The sequence below is a fragment of the Antedon mediterranea genome, chromosome 6 (assembly GCF_964355755.1).
Source record: "Antedon mediterranea chromosome 6, ecAntMedi1.1, whole genome shotgun sequence".
Taxonomy (NCBI): domain Eukaryota; kingdom Metazoa; phylum Echinodermata; class Crinoidea; order Comatulida; family Antedonidae; genus Antedon; species Antedon mediterranea.
In genome coordinates, this window is record NC_092675.1 from 18,065,065 (window position 1) to 18,087,151 (window position 22,087).

The 22,087-nt window shown below is 33.0% G+C and overlaps 1 protein-coding gene across 2 annotated transcripts; it reads right to left on the minus strand.

The window, feature by feature from the left end:
• Positions 1 to 157: 157 nt before the first annotated feature.
• On the minus strand, positions 158 to 22,053 carry LOC140052324 (probable E3 ubiquitin-protein ligase HERC4). Of its 2 annotated transcripts, none has more exons than XM_072097832.1 (21): positions 21,997 to 22,053; positions 18,560 to 18,881; positions 17,867 to 18,035; positions 17,230 to 17,306; positions 15,312 to 15,536; positions 14,131 to 14,222; positions 12,652 to 12,782; positions 11,940 to 12,180; positions 10,700 to 10,884; positions 9,890 to 9,995; positions 8,562 to 8,751; positions 8,256 to 8,404; positions 6,841 to 6,957; positions 6,236 to 6,328; positions 5,685 to 5,900; positions 5,204 to 5,299; positions 4,156 to 4,274; positions 3,588 to 3,785; positions 2,754 to 2,937; positions 2,258 to 2,360; positions 158 to 1,753 (listed from the first exon to the last, which is right to left on the minus strand). In XM_072097832.1, exons 2-21 carry the CDS (start codon positions 18,789 to 18,791, stop codon positions 1,545 to 1,547), a joined length of 3,132 nt encoding a protein of 1,043 aa, XP_071953933.1. In that variant the 5' UTR covers positions 18,792 to 18,881; positions 21,997 to 22,053; the 3' UTR covers positions 158 to 1,544. The 2 variants fall into 2 exon arrangements, with proteins under 2 accessions (XP_071953933.1, XP_071953934.1); XM_072097833.1 differs by having other exon boundaries at positions 18,560 to 18,893.
• Between the last annotated feature and the right edge of the window lie 34 nt (positions 22,054 to 22,087).

A 22,087-nucleotide genomic window follows, 5' to 3' on the forward strand; every position in this document is an offset into this window, starting at 1 on the left:
GGCGCTACGCATATTATATATTTTATAAGTTTCTATATAAACCTTTGAAATAACATGATATGGGTGGAGTAACCAGCCTGATCGACTGGACTGTACACATGTGATGACGTTCAAAAATTAAAAATATAAAGCAAAGAAAATCAGCTAAATTCATTCGTATTTTATTTTTTAAAAGATAGCCCGTTAAAGTAAGAGTGCAATTTGCAGGTTTTGCAACATACTGTACTGTAATTATGATCTCCATGCTCGAATAGACCATGATTTAACTATGATGTGTTCACATGCACATATAGTCGCACTCCTTGGTAACACTAGTCACATAAAACATAGTATAAAATAAATCTTTGAAGGCTGTTTCTTTTGTTTAATGTTTGTAGTACAGATACTCAATTCAATGTTTTTGTTGTTCCTAAAATTCATATTACACAAATAAAGGCCAATTTACACAGAAGAGCGGTAACTGGACTTGGTCAATTTAGTTGGCGATGCAGTTAATTTGAACAGTGTGTGATCAAGGTTTAAATTTGGAGCTTCTGACAACAAGACAATTCTGATTTTCAGGGTTTACAGTTTTGGGACAGTTGATTGCAAAAGAGGGGACATAAATTGACTTTCCATGTTACTTCATCAACTTAAAAAACTTTGTACAAATGCAATAAAAAAAACTTTATACTGTATATGAAATTACTTCTTATCTCTGCTTCTAATTAGTATAATATAATAAAAAAAACAATTTGTTTACCTTTCTGATTATTCATACTGTACATGTTTAAAATTGTAGAAAGAAGATTAATTTCTAAAGAAGTTAATTTTCAGAGCACATGTGTGTTACTATGAAAGTGTTGACATCTAAAATTAAATTATGAACTATTACTTTTACTTTTACAGATATTTATTAATATCAGCCATTTAAAAATCCTGGATCACCCCTGACATACTTCAAACAATGAGATATACCATACCTAATCATGTTAGATTAAATATTTCGAAATTAATTATGTCATTGTTCCTGCTGACATAATTATTGTCAACAAATTTAATCTTAATGTTAAACTACACTATTTGTACTTTATTAAGTAGATTAGTGGAACTTTGGTTTGTGTGTTAATAGCACCGTATTTAAATGATGCATTTACCAATATTAGAAAAAAAAAAAATAGTGTTACAAACAGCAGCAGATTATAATTAACATATAATTCATTGTTACACATGCCAATAATAAATTGGTTCCAATTGCCAATCTCTTTAACATTCCATGATCAAGATCTTAAATTATGTTCCTGTAGCTGAAACAAGACTATCACTGACCAACACTGACCACTCATTGCAATTGATATGGTTTAATTGCAAAACCAAACTTCCAACTTATGATCGGTTCCAATTCCATGATCAAGCTCTTAAATTATGTTCCTGTAGCTGAATAGCAAGACCAACACTGACCACTCATTGCAATTGATTGGTTTAATTGAGTTCATATGATCAGCGGAAAGAATCAAGCATTACCTCTATATTATAAAACCACCATGGTGTGATGCTGTATACTATTATACTAGTCCAAATCCTTGTGCATTCTCTATGGCTGCTAAGAGCTTGTCTCTCATTTTATCTTTGGTTTCATAAACTGGCAAGTCCAAGAGGTTAAAGCAGGTATGAGCCGCTGGTAATAAATCTGTATTTCCAAATACTGGTTGGATTATCATCTTCAAATGAGACATTCCTTGCACTGGGATCCGATCACTACCTGTGAGAAATACTAAAACAAAATATAAATGATTACATACATATATATTACTGCAAGTAATAGTTCTGGACAATTGCCAATGGTTGGAAAATAAAATCGTGGGGAAAAAAAGTGGGGTGGGTGGTGCTAGGGCTACAAAAACTATAGGACAGAGGGCTCTATTTATCTCTGGAATCAGCAGAGCAGGGTATATGGGAATAATTAAAACAAAACATTCTACTCATCATCTAGTACCTGTGTATTAAAATAAAAAAAAACATGGTTAGACGTTAAACAACAATGTTGCCTTAATTGTCATTATGGTTTTTGTATTTTTTTGGTCTAGATTTGGTACTTGTGTCATAGTGAGAATGGTAGTACAATAGCTGGGTACTAAAAAACTTATGATGTCTACATTGGTCCTCTACTTGCTAAATCAGCAAAAAAACCATATGATTCTATTTTGCATTTAACAAAACATTAGTTAATTTTTTATCCCAATCTCATTATTATTTATGTTTAATCTATAATGCATACCTAAGAATTTTTTCTTCTGTTCAATAGTAAGTTCATGGAAAACTTCCCAGAAAAATTTAATTGTTTCATGATCCTTATAATAAACAGACTTGTACTCAACAATCTAGAAAAAAAATAAGATTGAAATGCATTGATAAATAAACCCATTGATGTATCAAGTACCTATAGAAGGCATTTGGTGCATTAAACAAATTTTACTCAATGAATAAACCACTAATGACCTGGAATCAAGTAAATACCTTGGAATGCAATTGATGCATTAAACTTCACACCATTCAATGAATAACAATTGATGGAATCATGTATCTATGGAATGCATTTGGTGCATTGAACAACAAATTTTCCTTAATGAATACTATAAACCATTAACTTTACATTTTATTCAATGAATTAACAATTGATGGAATCATGCATCTATGGAATGCATTTGGTGCCATTAAGAAACTTTGTAATTAATTATAATTAATTAATTATATGTTAAGCAGTATTTACTTACACGTTCCAACTCTTCCCAATCATAGTTCTCATTTCCTATGACCATTGCCATAAGTTCTTGCGGATGGAATAATTGTAATACTGCTCCACCACAAACCTGCAGAAACCCATCTGCAAATGCACTGTACTGGTCAGACACAGACGCGTTGAAAACATACTCAATGTATCGATCTACATAATCATGTCTGGAATTTTAAAATATGCATATATTTTATTTGACTCTGGTGGTTAATATTTAGTTTTAATATTTTTGTAGTAAGCCACAGCTTGAAAAGACAGTTATCAATAGGAACAATTTGAAAAACATTTTAATAAATTTTGTTTCTTAAATTAACTTATGTATTAATAGACATGGTCTGGTGGCCACAGAAAGCACATTAAACATGATAAAACTTATTCATCCAAGTTGTAATGTAGGAATGGGTAGAAATGTATTGTCATATACAATACAGTATAAAAACCCTCTTCCAGTAGGTATACCTCTGATTCCCCTTCCCCACCCCCGACACCCCATTTTCCTCCCCACCGTTTTTTTTTTTGTATACAGCCAACTTCTATTTAGGGGCCACTGGGTTCTGAAGGTGTCCCAATAATAGTGGTTCTACTACTATTAATCTACAGATACTAAAGTTTAATTTACTACTACTTAGGTTCTACTGTATAAAATGGAAAAAAAAGAAAAAAAAAAAAAAAAAAAGATTTGTGAATTATAGATTATCTGATAAAAATCCTAGGAAGTAGGAAGCCTTTTGCCAATTTTCCCCTGACTTTGTACACATTTTATTCGATTTAATAAAGTCAACTAATGTCAACAAGTTGTCTGCTGATATCTTACTTGTTATCTTGAGTGACAGTGACATCTTTGCCTCCAGGCATCAGTTCAACAGTTTGCACCTCTCCAAACACTTCCTCAGATATTTGAAAATCAATATCAAATACATCCTGAAGATCAGGATTCTCATAATCAAGCAACTCCTGTAGGTTGGAGGCTATCGTTGGGTCGAGCTGTTTTAGGTCATCAAGATTAACTGGTCTAAAAAACAATTTGCAAATGTGCTTATTAAACATTTCACAATATAATTAAGTTGTAGAAAGTACCAACAACCTGTGTATGATGACATCTCTAAAACAAAAGCCCTATCAATTATGTAAATATTGTGGTTTTAGCCCTTGGGCTACTTTACATTCTTTGATGAATATTGCAATAAAAAACCAATATATAAAAATCTATAACTAAATCATATTAAGGCCAACTTCTACAAACCACTGCCTCCATTCCCACTCCAACATCACCCACTTTACATTGTCAATAGTTTCAATAGGCACTACATTTAAGGAAAATGGAATAGCTAATATTGTCCATTTGTAATCATATTTAAATATAAAGTGGTAAAACCACTAACCTCTGAAGAAGTTTCTTGTAAAGAGCTAAGGTGAATGGAAGATCGATAATTGTATGATTATAAATTGCAAGTCCACCAAGAATTCCTACTAAATGAAACATCAAACCATCTTCAAACGACTGATGACAAAAAAAAACCATAATTAATAAATAATTAACACATTGGTTTAATAAAGAATAGTATACAATTAATTGTTTGAAAGGTTTGCATAGCGAAATCAAATGTTGATATAAAGTTTGCAGTACACCATGTGTATTAGTTTTGAAAAGAACTGTTGAGTTTCTTGACGTTTCGATCAATATGCTTTGATTGTTCTCAGGAGTGAGAATGACGACGATCAAAGCATATTGATTGAAACGTCGAGATACGCAACAGTTCTTTTCAGAACTAATACACGTGGTGTACCGCAAACTTTATATCAACAGTATACAATTAACTTGCCAACTATTGTAATTGGAAATTTTGAATGCACTATTGGCTTCAGTAAGTACACCTCAATGTCATATTTTGTACTAAAATACCATAGAAAAAACTTCCTAATTTTGTAGGACTTTTAGGTAGGCTTCTTTTTAAGATGGGCTTCTTTTCGAGAATACTTTTGCAAACTGCAAATTAATGAGGAGGGCTTCGTTTTGAGATGGGCTTCATTTGAGGTTTAATCAAACTGCTTGCAACTGTTACCTACTTATCCCCAACCCTTCAATCTAACAATTTAGATACAATGGGCTTCTTTTGAGCTTTAATCAAACTGTTTGCAACTGTTACCTACTTATCCCCAACCCTTCAATCTAACAATTTAGATACAATGGGTTTCTTTTGAGGTTTAATCAAACTGTTTGCAACTGTTACCTACTTATCTCCAACCCTTCAATCTAACAATTTAGATACAATTGTTTTGAAGTATACATAATAATAAAATAAAAATATGTTATGTACAATGATCTGTTGAGTCATGGATTTCATTATCTTTATTTATAGCATATGATGTTGTATTGATAAGAGCATGATGCAATATAAAAATAATTACATACAATATTTGTTGACTAACCTTTGAGTTAAACCATATTGTTCTATTATTGTCGTAATATTTGAACATTCCATACTTTGGATCAAGAATCTCTTTAAAAATTAAGAGGAAGAACTCCTACATAAAGATACAAAGGTAAAACAGATTATTAGCCTTTTAATTTAAGTTTTATTTTAGTTTACAATTGTAGGTTTTCTAACAGACAAAAAAGTACTTGTTATCAACCTTAAATCAAGACTAAAAACAAGAAGTGTATTTTGAAGTAGATTTACTGCTTGTTTATATGGATAAAAGGTTGTTCCCACTACGCACACACTCGCCTATAAACATTTAAACATAGAGGTCTCTTGAGATCTGTTATTGGCTGCTGGTGCGTAAGCTCTGTCTACACTATCAAACTAGTTTGACAAAAAGTGTAATGTGCCCAAATAGTAGTAACATGACATCATCGTGTCCATATATGGGCACATCACATTTGTTGTGTAGATTACATGTACTGTACCTTTCGGACACCTCCTGCATCCATAGCTTCCTCTCCCATGAATACAACCCTCAAAGGCTTCTTCAGGTCTGCCTGGCCTTGCTTTGATAACTGATCTAGCGTGGTGGGTACGATAGCATCGCGTCGAATATAAAGCACCAAACATGGATTCACTGGATCTATGCTGGGTTGCAACAGACTTTGGAAATTTTGTCTATGTACATTTTCCAATGCAAACTGTTAGTAAACAAAATTAAATATCACTCAAAACATTATTAGCGATGTTTTTTATCCACCACCTGAACTAGCTATAAACCCTAACCCTATTCTCTAACACACAAGCCATTTCTTAGCCTAGGCCAACTTAACATTATAAAACACAAATGTCATCAAAAGTAGGTGTTGTTAAATTAACCTATTGGTTGGACCTGGTACTATTTTAGCTCAATTACACAGAGCAAAGAGGAAAATTAATTAATTAAACATCCTTTGGTACCTTTTTCAAGAGTTTAGATTGTTTTAGTAATGATCAAGTCAAACCTTTTTTCTTATTTCTTTTTACTCATAATCACCTGCATTTGAAGTGTGGCATCCAGATGTAGTATTATTGTCTTGGCATTTCCATTGAATATGAATGGATAGTTACAATAAGTAAACAATTGGTTCTGTAAAATATATTTAAAACATAATAATACACAAAGTAAATAAACAATGTTATTTGTCGGAACATGTGTTGCTATCACAGATTACTATTCCTAAGAGAGTTTTATTTGTACAAACATCCTCACAATTCAGAAATGAATTCAAACTTCACTTTGAAATGAAGAAAAATCATGACCAAATTCAATAAATCATTAACTTCATGACAAGATACTTTCAGCCAAAATAAAGTCCAGAAAAACAAAAATGGCGAAAATAAGCACATAGAAAATATTGGCATGGTAGAATGTAGTAGTTAAGCAAATGTCACCTAGTCTCATAACACATTTATAGGATAATTTAATAACTAATTTGAAGTAGCTTCATCAGGGAGCTGAAGTAAATGTAGAAAGCATAACATACAATTAAATCAGAAGAAATATCTGAGCCATTAAGTTTTTAGTAGTGGCATGTGGTAGCATAGTGAATTTGAGCCACTGAGTAGGAATAGGCACATAACAACAAAATCTACACTTACCTCATCTAACTGTTGACGAAGCCAATTGATGTAGTGTCGACGAAGCAAGTCTTCTTCGGTAATTTCAGGAATGTAAAATAAATAGTAGGGAACTATTTCTCCCATAGAAACATTCACCTATAAGAATAAAAGTTTAAACAACAGTAAACAATATGACCGGACTACCTAAAAATTATACACCAGTATTTTCATTTTGTCCCAATAGTCCAACAATTCTTCCAAAATTTCTGGACAACCAGTCAGTACCAAGTTCATTAACATGCACTGTATGAACACAGCACCAATGGCTTAACATCCTATCTGAAGGATGAGGCAATGAGAGTAAAGCATCTCGTCTAAAGGATACAATCAATATAGCACAGACAGGCTTGGGTGTCTAGAAAACTCAGATCTCAGATATATCTGAGTTTTCTAGATCTAAAAAACTCAGATATCTGACTTTTCTAGATCTAGAAAACTTAGATATCTAACTTTTCTAGATCTAGAAAACTCAGATATCTGACTTTTCTAGATCTAGAAAACTCAGATATCAATATCTGAGTTTGATCATCATATAGAGTATTATTGAAACGGATTACTGTGTACATTTTCTTACTAATATTGTAACATGTAGAAGCGGCCTACGGCTTAAATCATAAAGAAAATACAGTTCATTTTACCGTTAAAATGAAGGCTTGAAAATTAGGTATGTACGAGTTGGTGTGGGTACGAGTTGGTTGAAGTACGAGTTAGCCAAGTTGGGAATAGGTACGAGTTGACCACTTCTAGCCTAGTACCCGGGCCAGGCCTACTATTCGTGATACATCATGATAGCGCCCACACGTTGAGCCTTGAATTGAGTTTGCTTAGCTAAGCTTGGCTAGGCCTAAATGCTAAGCCTACATTTTAAAAGGTGTATACAGTACTGTATTTCTTTATGATTTAACATAGGCCGCTACTACAAGTTACAATAATTATTATTATTAGTAAGAAAACGTATAATACTGTATTATTTCAAACAAGCTACCCTCTGATGATAATGGAACGATCCATTTGATGATCTGGGTTTTCTAGTTCCAATTTTGAACTAGAAAACTCAGATCTTGATATCTGAGTTTTCTAGATCTAGAAAACTAAGATATATCTGAGATCTGAGTTTTCTAGACACCCGACAGGCTTGAACCCATGCCTATCACATATTAGTCCGACCTCTTACCATTACTGTATGCCATATCATTATATATCAAGTTCTATACATCACCAGATATTCCCAGGCGATCTCCAACACAAGTTCTACTAGACCCAAAAGTTGCTGATGAACTTTGGTAATCGGACAAAAACCGGTATTTCAATGTGTTGTTGATGTATGTAGACGGAGTTAAAATATTTATGTTGTAATTTTTAGTGTATAGTCAATTGTATATGCTTTTGGTTACCTTGTGTAGTTTTCCCAGTACTTTCATTGATATCTCTATACTCTGCTCTACCATATCACTTGGATTCTGATGTAGATATACAACTACTTTCTTGTAGATCGTTAAAATGCGATTTAAATGACGAGGCTGAAATTTCGACCACCAAGAATCTGATAAAAAATAAAATTAAACCAGTAATATATAGACCTGAGCAAACTGTTTTCCTTTTATATTGCATTATATAATTAACACTATTATTTTGATACTTCACTGAGAATAATTACTATAGTTCTGTTGATTTGTTACTTCATGAATATGTGAACTTACCAATAACCTTGGCACCAGCACCAGATAAGTTTATTAGTGAGTGACCAACGCTAAGAATAGAATCAAGGTATAAATCTGGATATTGCATTGTTGGACATTCCATTAACACTAAGTAAAGTCTAAGTGCTTCTATATCAGGAGGTGATACTGAAAGTGTTGGACAAAGTTGTGTATGTATTACCTGAGCAATCTGCAAAAAAAATTGTCACGTAATTATTATACTGCGAAAAAAAATTGGTTTATATTTGGTGGAGAGGAAAATTAACTGGGCTGAATTGCGAACATGTGTGAACACATACTACAGTAATACTGCCGTCTTGCCTCTCGTGTTAAGGGATGGATCAGTACACATGTGTAAGTTCTCTTCCTAAAGATGCATTAGGTGCACACAAGCCAGATGGACTTATCTGAGAAGACTTGTTTCAGAACTAAAGGAGAGCCTTGAACCTTTGCCGATTTTATGGCTATAGTTTGTGGCTTTAACAATTGGCCACTTAGGCTAGTCAATCTAGCAAAAAAAACAGCCCAAAGTGAAACAAATTGCAAAATAAAGTCTCTACAGACATTTTAGGCCCATTGTGTATGCAAACATTGAGAAACGAGGTCGAAGGTCAAATGTTGTACTTCCGTTCATTTTTTAGTAAAATGTTTCATTAAAGTAAATATAAATACTGTATATATATTTGAAATAAATCAGTGAAAAAATCAACTCTCTCGGACTAGTAGTTTTTGAGTTATGGTAACCCTATAATTTCACCCTAATTTGCATATTTAAGCTAATTTACATACCATCGGGATTAGTGAGAGAGGAAAAAAAAAGAGGAAAATCTCTGTTTGCTATTTGTTTCACTCAGAATGATAGATTGATTAGCCTAACTTGACTCAAATCTAGTGATTGGCTGGATTGGATCAACGACTAAGTTTCTTTCCTTTATATCATAGACCATGTTATGTGCTAAATAAGGGTGTGCTGAAAATATCGCATTGCAGATAAAGTATAACATAACGGCTGCTGCAAATTTTGAGGCTTATAACCCCAAGGTATGGGCTTAAGTGAATTCTTCATTTTCTTAAAGCTCTGTCTACACTATCAAACTAGTTTGACAAAATAAAGTGTGATGTGCCCAAATATGGTAGTGATATTCTAAAATATGGTATTGATATGACATCATCATATCCATATGTTTTTTTGTCACATACAGTGTGATAGTGTAGACAAGGTCATTTAGAGTGACACCACAGTAACACTACAGAATCTATATTCTGCATGGCAGTTATTAGAATTAAACTATAAAGTATTCTATAACAAAAGAAGAAAAAAGATTTACTTGAGAAAGTATGATATGCTTGTCACTTAATGTTTGTAGTTGCTCTCTTGCTTTGTCAAGATCAACACCATGATTCTGACGACCACAACAATAGTGACTATCCTCACTTAATGAAAACAAATATACAAATCAAAAAAAGTATAATCAACTGTTGATTGAAATATTTTAATTATACTGGGTGACCTCGTCAGTCAAAGACTGGTCTCCTAGAGGGCTGTGATGTACTAGTACACCGGGGTAACCCCCTACTCGTCTCGAAAGATGTACTAGGTTCTTTAAAGTGCACATGAGCTGGTTTATAGTCCTTATCCGAGGAGACTCGTTCTGCCTCGAATCCTTGCCAATTTTATGGCTACGTAATTACGGTTCCACTGTCTTAACCGCTTGACCGCCCAAAATTTACAATAACAGATGTAGACTGATAAAACTAGCTAAAATATATGTTTTTTATAAATAGTTTGTCCAGACAGAAGAAGAATAGTTTGACCTCCCTGAGACATAGAGGAATTGTCTTGTGTGCAGGTTCATATTCTGTTGTCATAAAAATGCCACTTTTGTCATTCACTAATAATAGATCCGAGTGGGCCTAATAATTTCCCCTGCTGTCCAAAATTAACGATATAGGTTTCCTGCTTGTATGATTTTATCACTGTTATTTTATTTTGAGTGTCAAATGTGTTAGCGCACTCACTGTAAGCATAAATGTACAACTATTATTTTCAAATTTTCTTTTTCTGTTTGTACGTTTGTTGATATGGATGAAATTTTTCCAAAATAAAAGAAATTAAATTATGTGATAGGCCTAGTTACTCTGTTAGAAATGAGTTATTAAGACAACTTTGAGATGAGAAGGTTTCCTTGATCATCCCATAGATGTCATCCTGGACACGCTCCATACGACCAAGCTCCTCTAGGATGTGTATGAATTTTTCATCTAGTCGATGAACCATACATTCAGGAGAAGACTCGCGGTGATCTATTGGTTTTAATTTGTCCTGCAACAAAACAAAATTGATATAAGTTTGTTGCATATATAATATATAACTTTTGTCCCATCAATAAAGGCATAATAATGCTGTTATTAGGGAGGTTTCGCAACGCTACAAATACGATAACGAAAACGGTTACGTCACACATTTTGTGAAACTTTTGAGCTGATCCCCATTTCATATTCGTGAAGCGTATACTATTCGTGTTGACGACTATCATCAGTCATATTCGTAACTACAAAACGAGTATAGTTTTTGATCTATTTATTTGCACATTTTGCATTTGAATCAGGAATGATTCATGATTATAATATAATTATACTTTTATTGAAAGTAATTTACTAAAATGCCAGGTCAATTTTGATAAATAGCAGTTTTTAAAGTCCTCACTCGCTTTGATGTTACGCTAGGCCTAGGCAGCCAAGCACCAAGCTCCAAGCAACACATACCTGCGCTTCGCTCAAATTTACCGCAGTCATATTTTTGACGGCACCCTCAATATTTCGTTGCCATGCGAAACAGATTTTTACTGGCTTACAAAAAAAAACGTATCCGTTTTCGTTATAGTATTCGTAGCGCTGCGAAACTTCCCTATTATACATAAACTGTAACTCTAGAAATTCAACTATAACTGTATCTTGTACGCAACATATCAGCCATCTTGAAATGGAAATTTTACATCTCCTTAATATTGTATTTTTTTTAATTGTTCGCTGTTTTACATTTTTCTTTCATATATCATATGTATTGCAGGTGCCATCATGAGACAAGCTTTTGCTTCTAGTGATTATTATTCAGTTATTCTTAACTGAATAAATGTGGAATGAATGAATGCATATTAACCTAAAACCAAGGTTATAAATTTGATTAACCATGTGTTTGTGGACCTAGACAGGTCATTGTTTAGAAAAACATTAAATTGAACAAAATAACTAAGGCTCTGTCTACACTATCAAACTTTATGTGACAACATATATGGACATGATGATGTCATAGCACGTAACACTTGTCAAACTAGTTTGATAGTATAGACAGAGATTAATAAATCAAAATTACTGTACCTCAGGATGAGATGCAACACAAAAGCATTGATTACCCCCACTGTACATATTTCTTATGATCATGCCCTCTCCCTCTTCAACACCCACTGGGGTCTGATTTGGTCCAAATGGTACCCATGGACCTTTGACCGTCATTGGGCTGTTGTGTGAAGCCCATGAACCTAGGCCTAGCTGACCATTGTCAGATGAACCAAAAGAGTATATTCTCCCTGAAGAACATACAAACGCTAAGGTATGCTTCCTACAGGTGAAAAATGTAAAAGCATAAGTGTTATATTTTATAAAACATATAATCATGAAGTATTACAGTTATTATGGGGACACTTTCAAGATTTACTGTAAGAAAGTCCCCCCCCCCCTTAATAGGGGTGTCCCCTGCGATTTTTTTACATTGAAAAGGGGTTGCTTGTAGTTTTAAAAAACAAATACTTCCTCTTATTAAAACATATATTTCTTCTCGTTCGTTTCACCATAGTCAATCTATTGACTATGGTTTCAAAAGAAAGTGTCCCTTTAATTAGAATGAATTGGAAAGAGCAGTTCTACTGTACAAAATATTAAAGGGAACCTTCTACAATTATCAGTGTTGTATCTGTCGGCATAGACTAATAACATTTACAAATGAATATTGAACACACACGGTGAAGATATATTTTTGATTGGTCCTGAAAATTTTCTGGATTTTTTTCTTTTGGAGTGCTAGAATACAAACCTGCCACATACAACTTGTGTAACAGTGCTCCCCATAAGTTCTATAACCTTCTTTGGGTTGATTTCATCTGTATTTACATTGTGTCCAAGCTGTCCATTAGTGCCATCACCAAAGGTAAAAACACCTCCATTCTGTTGGGAAAAAAACAATTTAGATACTAATTTCTTCAATATAAGGCAAAACAAAGTCTCTACAGACATTTTAGCTTCATTATATATGCAATATTGAGAAATGGGGTCGAGGGTCAAATTTCATACTTCCGGTCAATTTTTTTTTAAATGTTTCATTGGAGCAAATATAATTACGTACATTCTGAATACGGTTGTGAAAAAATCAACTCTCTAGCATTAGTGGTTTCAAGATATAGGACAACTGTAATTTTTCCCGCTTATTTGCATATTTTATTTAAATTTTACTAGTAATTTGCATACTTTTGAGGTGTGTGACAAAGGTGTGATTTTGGGAATTACAAAGTGGTCCTATGCTGGCTATTAGGAACCTATGCCTGGGTCATTTGAGGGCAAAGTAAAGTCTCTACAGACATTTTAGTCACACTGTGTATGCAAACATTGAGAAATGGGGTCGAAGGTCAAATGTTGTACTTCCGGTCACTTTTTCGTAAAATGTTTCATTAGAGTAAATATAAATATATACATTTTGAATTAATCAGTGAAATCAACTCTCTTGGACTATTAGTTTTTGAGATATGGTAACCCTGTAATTTCATCCTAATTTGCATATTTAAGCTAATTTGATCAAATTTTGATCTCCTCATTATATAGTAGAGAGGCCAAATACACAAAAGTCCTCTATAAAAAGTTTGGGGGGCATTTTTTGTTAATAGCAGGCAACCATGTTGAATGTATCCTTTGTGGGTGACAAAACCGATAGGGGTGGATGCCATCTTCAATTTTGAGTTTTAAGGTCAGTTTATGTGGTCAAGAGGTCAAACAAGGTCAATTTATAGAATTTTTATTTTATTCACGGAAAATCATCTACATCATCAGGTCCATCCAAAAAAAAAGATTTCTGAAGATCAACTGATGTTTCATATTATATATTATATATACTGATGAAAGTAAAGTAATTATGAGATAAACATTTTATTTTACACATAAAAACATAGGAAATTAAATATAAAAGTGTCATTTTCTCAAAATGTTGTTTTCACATACTTCTGTAAAGTACACAGTTTTATAATAGGCTTTCGATCCCCAGTCTGTTGTTAATTTGTCTTTTTTATCTATAAGCGATTTAACTATGGCAGATATACACAGGGTTGTTATTTGGGACAGTAAAGGCCAATTTACACAGACGAGCGGTAACGGTAATAAAAATATAGAATGTTATTCATTAAGAGCATTTAAACACGGAAGGACGGGCGGCTAGATACAGATTCTATGTGGAACAAATTATGCGGTTTTTCGCTTACCATAACCGCTAGTCTGTGTAAATTGGCCTTAGGAATTAAATCATTACCGAAGTCAACATAACTGAATGGTTCTCCCCACAAGCTATGTATTTAACTTGCTGTGATCGAAGGCTCTTCAGATGAGTTGGAGCAAGATGATCTGAAATTAAAAGATTGATAAAAATCAATAGAGCTGGACAATAAACAGTATATCAATCAACAAACCATTCCTAAATTTGGACCGGTGATGAGGAACGAACTCCCGTCGGTGATCCGGGAGCAAACCACGGTTTTAAAATTTAAAAAAGCCCTCAAAACACATCTATTTCCTAAGAAGTGACTCATTGTTGGGTGTGCTGATGTAAAGCGCTTTGATCATTTTATACTAATTTGGAAAAGCGCTATATAAATAAAATAATAATAATAATAAATGGGCATTCTAGTGTGTTTCTATCTATGTGTCAATTAGGTCAGTAGTGCAAAGTTTTGTACACTATCAAACTAGTTTTACAAAAACAATGTGCTGTGCCCAAATATTGAAGTGATATGAAATCATCATGTCCATAAATATGGGCACATCACATGTTTGTCACATAAAGTTTGATAGTGTAGACAGAGCTAATAAAGTTTAATGTTGGGGCTTGCAGTTGGGGTTTACTGTTACCAAATCTTACGACTGTATTGACTATTATTTTTTTTTACATGAAAATTAATACCTCAGTTTAATTAAAGTGACCTTTTAATTTAAACAGAAATGCACTTATTGCAAGCCAGTATACCATAAGTGCCATAGAATGAGATACCATCAAGTAAAGTATCTTTAAAATGTTTCAAAATACTCAGACAAACACTACATTAATTCTAAAACAAAATACTATAATATCCAAGACAAAATCAGAATGTAGCAACATTTATAGTGATGATAAAGTAAGGTTTGAAGTAATTCCTAAAGGAGAAGGAAGTTGGTGATATCTTGATGTTATTACAATCATTTTTTTTAATATAGTGGTGAATGGCAGTTTTTTTTTTATTTCATATGCAACAGCGAGCCAATTCTATTATACAATAAACTATTGCTTATAAACTTAGTCAAAAAAAAAAAAGAGTCACAAGTTGGCACTAGGTCAGGATTGAACCTTGGGATTGGAAGCCAATCCACTACACTTATACTAAAAGTCAATAAATAGGCTACTTAAGGTGGACAAAAAAAACTTCACCCAACCGACAAATAAACTGTAAAATAAAGTACCTTTTCTGTCATTTAAACCAAGCTGTCCAAAGTTGTTGTATCCCCAGCCAAATACGGCACCACTGACAGTCAAGGCAAATGAGTGCCAACCTCCACACACAATCTGCTTAAACGCAAGACCATTCAAGCATAGCACCTCAATGGGACTGGAACATAATAAACGGGGTGAACCAGCATGGCCTAGCTGTCCATATTTGTTAGAACCCCAAGAAAATATCTTTCCCTCTGCAAAACAAAAATATTAAATTTGTACGAAAGCTAAAATCAAATGGCAATTAATAAAAAAAAAAAAAGACAAGCCACTGTATTCGATACTTAAAATTATTATCATTAAACAGTTTTAAAATGCACTGAAAATCATTGAATCCATTAAAAAAGAAAAATAATCAATTCCTCAAGTTCAAAATTAAATGAACAATTATTAACTAAAGACATTACCATGTCTAAAGCCTAAACTAAATACTAATTCAATCAATGAAGTATTCATCAAATTTGTAATTCATTTATTTTGTTGACTGAAGAAGGTAGCTTTTAATATTCAAAATACATGTTACGTAATCTGTAACCCATCCACCAATGGATGGGCACCATCTAATTAGTGAGATATGACGTCTTTGTGACCTGATTGTGATGTGACAATTCAGGCAGAGAGAAAGAAAATGATTTGAAAAATACATTTTTCGCAAACAAATTGCTGTTCCAACATAGCTCAATGGGTGAAACAAAATTAAAAAGTGTCCCAATTCGAACGGTGCGAGTATTGGTTAGTGCAGTTTAGGAGAGAATAAGCTAACACATTTTGGGTTAGTTTTATTTTAATATTGAGAATCTATGCTATATTTATGTCGAAGATAAAGTTGAAATATAACATCAAGAATATGTTAAATGTATTTAGCTATACATTACAGTGTGATGATGCATCATTAATGTGAAGCTATCAAAGTCAAAGGAAATGATTAAAAGTAGGCATAGTAACAGGAAGACATTGAAAATTAGTATGCATTAATATAATTATTGAAAGCATACAGAGAGGAAACTGTTCTGTAAAAGTAGTATAGCTTATATTATAAATAATCAGAGATGTATAATAGAAGAGAACATTGAATAGAAGAAAAACCCATCGACTAATCTAAAAAATCCTTCTGTGCTGTAAAGAGTAGTACAGTCATGAATTTATAAGTCCATATTAGTATGGTTTATATAATGCTAGATTAGAATGTATAATAGATGAGAGGATTATATAGAAGAAAAAACCATTGACAAATTTAAAAATCCTTCTTAGAAAGAGTTTTGTTCTGCAAAAAGTTGTACAGTAGTTTATATATTGTTTGATAGCAAAAAAATAGAAAGGAGCATTGTATAGATCAAAACAATTTTGACTCAGTTCAGTTCAGTTTTATTCGGTTCACTCAAAAATACAAAGACAAACATAACAGAAAAAAAAAAAGCACAAGATAACAATATTAAAAGAATGAACCGAGGAATAACCCAAGAAAGTTTAAATGAAAACTTATTTCCATTGGGGTCCTCAGACTAATCTAAAAAAATCCTTCTTGAAAAGAAGCCAAGCCAATTTACAATTGTAATGTTGAGGTTAGAGTTCATGAAACCTTCTATCAATTGTATGCAGATCCGGAGATGCTGTTTTACATTAATTATTAATAAATAAAGTTAGGAGGAATGATTTTAAAATAAATGGAACTCCAATAGGTTTGCTTGGGTATAATAGTTTACATTCAAAATGTCTAAACTTGTATAGAAAAAATAACACATTACATTCCAATCAGCAATGGCCTCATGACTATCACTTTTCAATATCATATTCTTATGTATGATTTTCTTAATGAGCCCTAGCTAATGAACTACAATGTCAAAAGAGACTTTTATCTGGTATTTACAGTGTATTTTTGTCACTTACCTTTCGTAAGAGCTATAGAATGGTGTGAACCACATGAAACTTGAATGACAAAGTGATTTGATAAAGATTTGATGACTCTAAAAAATAATGACACGATAAAATTACATATAGTGTAGTAATGCTCTTAAAAGGGCACCACCTCCACTAGCATACCATAGATTTATACACTGAGACCGACAAGTTACTGAGAAGCATAACAGAAAGCAAAAACAATAAACAAAAAAGAAAGTTTTTAATAAATGTATATTATAATGAATAATACTGTCAAATCATAGAAACAATGCTCATATTCGGAACATGTACTCATAATCGCGTCGAGCATAGCTCATCGGCGAAAGTTTCGTACTTTTTAGTTGTACCTGCAACCTCTCGCTTATAAGGTGAGTATCATTCCGTTAGACCATATTTAGCAATAAACACAATTATTAAAATTATTAAGAGAGCTGTTACTTTTTTCTTTTCAAGTCTGTTCATTAGATGTTGGAAGTTCTATTTTGATGTCTCTTCATCCAGGTTCACCTAGGGTTTGAAAGGGCTACTAGTGATAATAATCTGAAATAATACTTATAATACCATCCATTCTCAGACATAAATTGGATGAAAATACTCTTTAAAAAAATATCATTATCAATGTTACCTTGGTTTACTTTTGGACTTGATTTGAAAGTCCATTGACCCTTGACCACATTGTCCCTCATTGTTCCGACCCCAACTCAAAAGTTGACCTCTGTCATTGACAACAACATTGTGCGCTTCTCCACAACTAGCTTGAATTACTGAGAAGGTTTCAAGTGCCTTAATTTGTTCTATAGACAACAAAGCATACATTTTTAATGAAGATCAATAATAAATTTCCTTAAATATTACAATTTTAGTTACTTAAATAAGCAAACTTATTATGGAATGATTATTATGAAATCAAAAGCATTGTACACTAACAAAACGGCAGATTTTTTTTAGAAAAAAACTTTTTTTAACATGACGGCTTTTTTTTTTTTTTTTTTTTTTTAGAAATGCAGTTTTTTAATGACACTCATCAGTTATTTTAGGTCGATATCTATCTATTGGTAAATGGATGATGACCTATGACCTAAGACCATATTGAAATTGGCCATTATGTGCATCTGCAAAAACTCTATTTAGGAATCAAGTGAGAAATCACAAGAAACTACAAGCAAAATGTCCTGTATCCACACAAAGAATTAACACGATTTAACTAGGTACCAATTCTTTGCTCCATTTTATATTTTTCATTTAATCCTTTGAAGGAAACAATCATTCAGGACCCTCAATAAAAGTATATAAATTCTGTACATGATGCTATGCTAACCTGGGATGTCACCAGTCTTATCATATCCCAGCTGACCTTGGTCATTACTTCCGCAGCTATACACAGTACCATCTTCCAGTACAAAGAGTGTGTGCCATTGACCACAGGCAATTTGCCGGATGACACGATCCCGGAAATGTGTTACATCTACAGGATTCAAAGTGTCTCCATCTTCCTGATGGCCTATGCCAAGTTGATGATTCCTGTTTGATCCCCAACTGTAGATTTTCATAAGGGCAGTTGAGATTCAAAACCCTTGGTGGAAAACTGTAGGCCTACGTCATTCAAAACTGGCTTAGAGTCTCTGTTGCATAAATTGAATCTGAAAGAAAAACTGAAACATAAATATGAACTACAAATTATTATTGTATACATTTTTCTTCTTGGTGTAAAAAAAAAATCACGCAAATGGTTTAGTTAAATATTAAAAAATGATAAATGGATTCAGTAAATTCACAATTAGTGATTCATAATGTAGCTACTTCTAATACTATAATATGCCTACATGTCTGCAAGGCTAGTTCTATAGACCGCACTGCTGGAGGACCTGATGGTTTACAATGGTCACGTTTGAAATCGGTCTTATTTAATTTTGGTCACACTAAAATCAACTGTCAGCATTTGTATGGCACGTCGCTATCTATGCTATGATGTCATTGGCACTTGAAATCGGCGGCGTTTTATAGTGCTTGTGCTATTTTGTATGGGGCGCAATATACATTTTGGTCATAGATTTATTATTAGATTTACACTTTCTGTGATGTATTGTCCCTTGAAACACAAAAAATGAAGGTCAAAATATTCTAAATTTAAATTGGCCATATCAAAGTAATATTAAATTTGTTTACTTTAAGTCGAAAATTCGAGCCAAAAACAACAAGTTTACGTAATTTACAGGTAAATTTATTTGATTACATTTCGTCTGGAAAATCATCGCGAGCGAAAGTAAACAAAGATTTCAAACCACGAGTATGCATTATGCATGATGCTAATTAGGATTGTTTACAACTTGTCATGGTTGAGAAGGTATTTTCACACAGATTGCGAGAAAGTTTTATGATTATGCATACAGAGTAGCCAAACAAACGCGTTGCATTATAAGATGTTTTGATCGAAAACTGTGACTGGAAGTCAAAGTTATTTTTTGAACAAAAAAACGTCTGTATTTCAGTTTAATGATTTTTTTTTCGACTAATTTTTGGTGAAAGTTAATAACTATTATGATACTTAAAAATGACCCACTTTTTTTCGAAATCTATTTTTTTGATTTTTTTGGAATTTGTCAAAGGGACAATACATCTTTAAATTTGTCAGTGAAATGATCATATTGAGGTTGGTAGTGTTGGTGTTTTTGATGAAGAGATTCCCCTTATAAATACACGCACTTCTGTCAATCTAGAAACGGCGAAAACTAGCCCAATTAGCACAACCCATATCAAATGCAACCGATATTATGATAACATATCTAACACTAACAGTGCTTCATACAAAATACCGGCGATTAAAATTAACGATTTCAACTGTTAGTGTTACCGATATCTTTCACTAGGCCTAGAGACTTAGCCTAGACCTGATGAGAGGGCACACATTCTGATGACAACCAAAACTAGTTATGACAAGAAGGTAGCCCTCTAGGCCTAGGTCCTCCTAGCTAGGCATGGCATAGCCTAGCTAGGCTTATGGACTATAATTAAATAAGGGCCTAAGCTTAGACTTAGCCTAGGCCTACCTAGGCCTAGATAGATAGGGATAGATAGTAGGCCTAAGGGTAGGCCTACCTCATCCTTCCTAACTAGGCCTAGGCATCATAGGAGGCCTACCCTACTACTAGGCTAGCCTAGCTAGCTAGGCCTAGGGCGAATAACAACACATTTAGTACAAAAGTATGGCAACCAGGCGCTAATGCAGTTTCGTACCCACCCCTTAAAATTACTCAAAATGATTTCAATACTTCATCTAGCCTACTCACGAGTTGTCTACAGCATTCAGCAAGCATAAAATGGTAAAATATCGATAATTTCTTATTTATAACTATCTTTAATCAATTAATAATTGAGCACCCTTCAGAAATCCATCGCCAGCTTAGCTTCGCGAAAATCATCGCTAGGCCTGCCGATGAAAGTACGGAGGCCTCATAGGGCATCGATCTATAGAGGACACTGTTATGATCATATTATGGCGATAATAAAATAATTTTTACATGTTCCTCGTGAAACGGATTTTAAGTTTTTTTCATAAAGAAATATTTTGTGTTTAATTATGTTGTTAATTTTTAGAACTTCTATTTATTTTGAATATTGTGTGTTATTGTCTTGTCAAATTATATTTTTTGTAAGGGTCCCTAATGATCAGCTTCGGCTGGATAGACCACCCTCATAAAATATTGTTGAAATAAATTAATGAATAGTTGCTTCATTATGTAATGTTTTATTTGATTTTATTTTAATAAACACAACAGGAAAGAAGATAAAAAAGAAGAAATGAAAGACATGAAATGATGTATTCAGTGTCAGCAGAAGTAAAATAAATTCTAGTAATTGATGGAAAACATTTTTATTATAATTATTGTATTACTGTACATTACATTTCAATAAATTATATCTTTCTGTTTTTGTTGCATTTCCTATTTCCATGTATTTGAAGAGGTCTTTCATAGGTGAATAAAAAATGTTAATTAATAATAATATACTTCTATAAAATCTTAAAACAGGGAAACCATTAGCGTTTCTAGTATAGCTAGTGATAACAAATACTAAAACAATTAATTCGTCATAGCTTGATTATTGTGTTATAACATTAACAATGTAACTCAGGAATGAAGTACTGTAATTCTTTTTATTCATTTCATTTATTTATTTGACCTACAAACCATAATGTAAAATAAACTAAAACAGAGGAAAATTGGTCAGTACTTATATCTTCAAGAGTCAGCAGTTCCATATTTATCTTCTTTTATGTGTGAAATTCTACTAGTAAAATGAAAGAACAAATTAAAAACATAACATAATTATGATGATACCCACAATGATGAATACAGCAATTGTATAGTAGTACTTTTCTTTATTAAAAATACGAAACGCATGTCGGAAATAATGAAAATTATAATTATTTGGTGCGTGCTTTAAACGTTAGTAACTACGCCCTCTATAGAACGCAACTGTTTACTCTATTAATAGAGTTAATGTCCTGTGAGGCCTCCGTACTTTTATCGGCAGGCCTAGCGATGATTTTCGCGAAGCTAAGCTGGCGATGTATTTCCGAAGGGTGCTCAGTATTAATTGATTAAAAATAGTTTTAAATAAAAAAATTTCGATTTTTTACAATTTTATGATTGCAGAATGTTGTAGACAACTCGTGAGTAGGTTGGATGAAGATTTTGAGTAATTTTAAGGGGTGGGTACGAAACTGCATTAGCGCCCAACCACTCATGGACATACCACAGATTGTGTTATTTTTCTGCTTGGCAGCTAGGCTAAAATGTTATGAAGACAGAACCGACAGAATAACCCAGAGCTCTCAGGCCTCCTA

Bases quoted from the DNA above. Each gene is read 5' to 3' on its own strand.
- LOC140052324 (XM_072097832.1), bottom strand. From the start codon at position 18,791: ATGAAAATCTACAGTTGGGGATCAAACAGGAATCATCAACTTGGCATA. The intron at 15,537-17,229 runs GTAAGTGACAAA...TTTGTTTTGCAG, and splicing joins TTCTATAGCTCTTACGAAAG to AGGGAAAGATATTTTCTTGG. The intron at 14,223-15,311 runs GTACTTTATTTT...TTTTAATTTCAG, and splicing joins TGGTTTAAATGACAGAAAAG to ATCATCTTGCTCCAACTCAT.